At 38.3% G+C, this 3,797-nt stretch overlaps 1 protein-coding gene across 1 annotated transcript; it reads left to right on the top strand.

The window, feature by feature from the left end:
- Nucleotides 1–2,273: 2,273 nt before the first annotated feature.
- On the top strand, nucleotides 2,274–3,521 carry LOC137257441 (probable G-protein coupled receptor 139). The gene has a single exon (XM_067794771.1). It carries the CDS (start codon nucleotides 2,274–2,276, stop codon nucleotides 3,519–3,521), a length of 1,248 nt encoding a protein of 415 aa, XP_067650872.1.
- The last annotated feature ends 276 nt before the right edge of the window (nucleotides 3,522–3,797 follow it).

Raw genomic sequence — 3,797 nt, 5'->3', positions numbered from 1 at the left:
GTATGGTGATCTTCCTTCAGTTGTTGGCAACCTGTAGCTCAGTTTTATATTGTACTGTCCTCTATAGATACATTGTTTTAGGTGTAATCACTAGTTTTACGCTTTACTCTGTGATAATTTGTTTTTACTGTCCTTCGTTTAGAGGTTTTTACAGTGTAAATTATAATTAATTGTTTTCGTCATGATATGGCTGCAATATTGCCGATGTGACGTTAAATATTAACTCACTCACTCACTCACTCACTCATGATTTCGGTAAAACATTAACTGAATATTTTGATAGCTCCTGTGGGGTGCGTCAAGGTGGTGTCCTTAGTTGTTCATTAATGAACTGAAACTGTCAGTAGAAACTAAAATTTCAGGACGGCATATTTATATCAGGACAAATCAAATTTTATTGTTGTGTGCAGATGACCTGATATTGGTTGCAGATGACTTGATATTGGATGCTGACTCTGTTGTTCAACTCCAATGTCGTTCTGATGCTTTACATATGTATTGTTGCAAATGGGGCATGGATAGAAATATTGATAAAAGTAAAATTACTGTTTTTAGGATGGGTGGTCCTCTATCAAAGCATGAAAAATGACACTCTAAATGTTAACAAGTATCTTGGACTTATGGTAACTCCTAAAGTAATCTGGACTGGAGCATATAAAAAGCTTTCTTAACAAGTTAGTAAAGCACTTTGGCATGTTAAATCATTAATAGGACGGTATAACGTGTTTTTCTGATGCGTTTATATTTTTGACAAGACGGTTGTTCCAGTCTTTACATATGACGCTGAGATTTGGGGTTTTCACAAAAGAGAAAATATTGAAATTATTCATCGTAGGTTTTGCAAATTCATATGACAAAATGGCTACAGATCTCCTAGTGCTGTTGCTTATGGGGAAAGCGGACGACTCCCTCGTCAAATGTTTATCTTGTTATATGTATCAAATATTGGATGAGATTATTTCATGTGCACCCAGATATACCCCCTATCAATGCTATCAATGTGCATTGTCAACTGAACCTAGAAAACGACCAACAAGGGTAAGTAAAGCATGTATTGTTTAGGCATGGGTTTGGAGTTGTATGGAACACACAATCTATTGGGGATCCAAATACATTTTAATGTAAATTTATTGAAAGAATTAATAGTTGTCTCCACCAACACATACATCTCTTCATGACAACAAATCAGTTTCAGTTACTCTCATCAATCCTTTTTGTACTGTTAAAAATATCTCCTGTTTAACATTAGTGGAGATAATACACGTATTTTTACGATGTATAGATCAGGTAATATACTCGGTTTTCGGTTAATCAGAAAAGGTCTGGCTACTGCCAATGTTAATGTTGCATTACGTAAACATTGCAAAGCTGTCGAAGATGAAGTTCATGCTATATACAACTGTAAACTTTAAACTGTAAACTGATATCTTTTCTCCATGATAATGTTTCATTCCAACGATATCAAGTGGGTACTATATCTCCATTCAACGTCTGTACATCCTCCGATATTAACATAATTAAAAACTCTGTGAAAGATTTGAAATACGTATATTTTCTGCGTAACTATGCTGGCCAAATGGTCTCTTCGACCCATAGTATCTACTCATAACTCAATCAATTATATTTTATGCTATTTTTATTTTACACAATGTTACTGTACATTTTGCTTTATGTAAGCATTGTAAAACTGTCGAAGATGAAGTTCATGTTATAAGAAATTATAAAAATTTCACGGACGAACTGACCAATCCTTCCAAAGAGGCACACATCAAGTTAAGGTTCCTCAGCCTCAATGGCAAGAGCAACTACGTTGTAAAAGGTATACCATTTAGAGATTGTGTTGAACTATGTTTTGAACGTGTTCCCTTCCTTGCATTTTCATCAATCTGAGTGGAGTCCATAGCCTACAGATGCCAGTATGTACAATTCTGTGTTGGGAACAACAGATACAGTCGTGCCGCGTTTATCCCAATACTTGTGTTTTTTCATGAAATTGACCGGATAAACGGATTTCCGGATATCTCAACCACGGACCAGTTTGACAGACAGCGCAACAGTTTATCAGCGTACTTATAGTGACCCACAAATTGACACGCCACAAAAGCAGCTCAAAATGAACAAAGTTTCACCTTGCTAATTACAGATAGTTAATCCTCTCATGCTTCAAAGACTGCCGTTTCAGGTTAATGGGGCAGGGCTAGCGCTGTATTTGGGTAAAAACACCTTTTGAACGTGTTTGATAGACAATACATGTTATTTCTTTGTCTTCCAGAATGAGCACTGCAGGGCCAGAGATGGATGCTAAACCGAACATGTCTGTGAAGACTCTGTTGGCCTCTATTCGGCATCTATCTCAAGAGGAGAAGATACATTTATTCAACCTCATGGGTGTCACGAGTGAGGAAGATCTGAATTATTTAGTTTACGGAATAGAAGAAGACCAATTGGCTGGGCAATATCCAGAGTACCATGTTCACAAAATTTTATTGATATATATACCGCCAATTCTTTTAATACTTGGCACCTTTGGCAACGTATTCTCATTCCTAATCATGCGTCATAAAGCCATGACGCGTTTGTCCACCTACATATTCCTAGCTGCTTTGTCAGTAGCCGATTCTATGGTTTTATTGATCGGACTAATGCGACAGTGGCTCGGGGAACTCACAGGTTATGACATCAGAGACCAGGCTAACTGGTTGTGCAAGGCTACAATTATTCTAGGATATATTTCCAGTAACACCTCTGTATGGATCATCGTCGCCGTGACCATAGAAAGATTCATTGTTGTTTGCTATCCATTGAAAGCCCAAAGATTTTGTAATGTGGCTCGGGCAAAAAAGACCATAAGTGGACTTGTTGTCATTTTTCTTCTCATTAACATTCATTTTGTATGGACAGCTGGCCTAAACGAAACAAATATTCAGGACAATCTTCTTCCGCAATGTGACGCAAGTGATGGTCATCAGTTCCTTGTATCAGTAGTTTGGCCTTGGGTTGACGCCCTCATATACTGTTTCCTTCCTTTCATCCTTATCAGCATATTTAATGTCCTTATCATCTGTAAAGTTGCACATGCGGCCGGTGGGAGAGAAAGTTTACAAAACGGTTGTCTACAACTCAGGAACAGATGCAAGGGAAACAACAACCTACGCCTGACAATCATGCTCCTAACTGTGTCCTTCACCTTCCTCCTCACCACTCTCCCAATGAACATAAGCATTATTGCCTCAGATTTTTTGAATACCAATGGGCACGATAACGCAGTCATGTCCAAGTTTCGTCTTGTCCGCACGATATCACAGTTGCTCATGTATCTTAATCACTCTATCAATTTCTTCCTGTATTGCGCAACAGGACAAAAATTCCGCAACGAGGTCATCAGAATGTTTTGTGGCAAAAACAACAACACATTGTCTATCGCCGACCACAGCCAGCACCTATTTTGTTCCAGAGGATGTCCCCACGTCAGTAATGCATACGTTGACGCCAGGAAGAGCACGGAAGAGATAGAGATGTAGATACTGCAACCTTTGTTTCATGAGAATTCGAATCCATCAAGATTCCAGTAGGTCACAACAAAGGCGGCTAAACAAGTGGAAATATGATAGGTGTGGTGCACACCTGCTGAAACAAGAATAAACACTGAATTCCCAAGACATATTTATTACGTCGAATGTGTGCGTGAGTGAGTGAGTGAGTGAGTTAATATTTAACGTCACATCGGCAATGTCTCAGCCATATCGTGACGAGAACATTTAATACTGAAATGAAATATATGTATAGTATAAAAACCT

This window comes from Haliotis asinina, chromosome 12, assembly GCF_037392515.1.
Source record: "Haliotis asinina isolate JCU_RB_2024 chromosome 12, JCU_Hal_asi_v2, whole genome shotgun sequence".
Taxonomy (NCBI): Eukaryota; Metazoa; Mollusca; class Gastropoda; order Lepetellida; family Haliotidae; genus Haliotis; species Haliotis asinina.
This window is presented reverse-complemented; position numbering and strand designations above follow the sequence as displayed.

Excerpts from the sequence above, each read along its gene's own strand:
- LOC137257441 (XM_067794771.1), top strand. The coding sequence starts at position 2,274 with ATGAGCACTGCAGGGCCAGAGATGGATGCTAAACCGAACATGTCTGTG.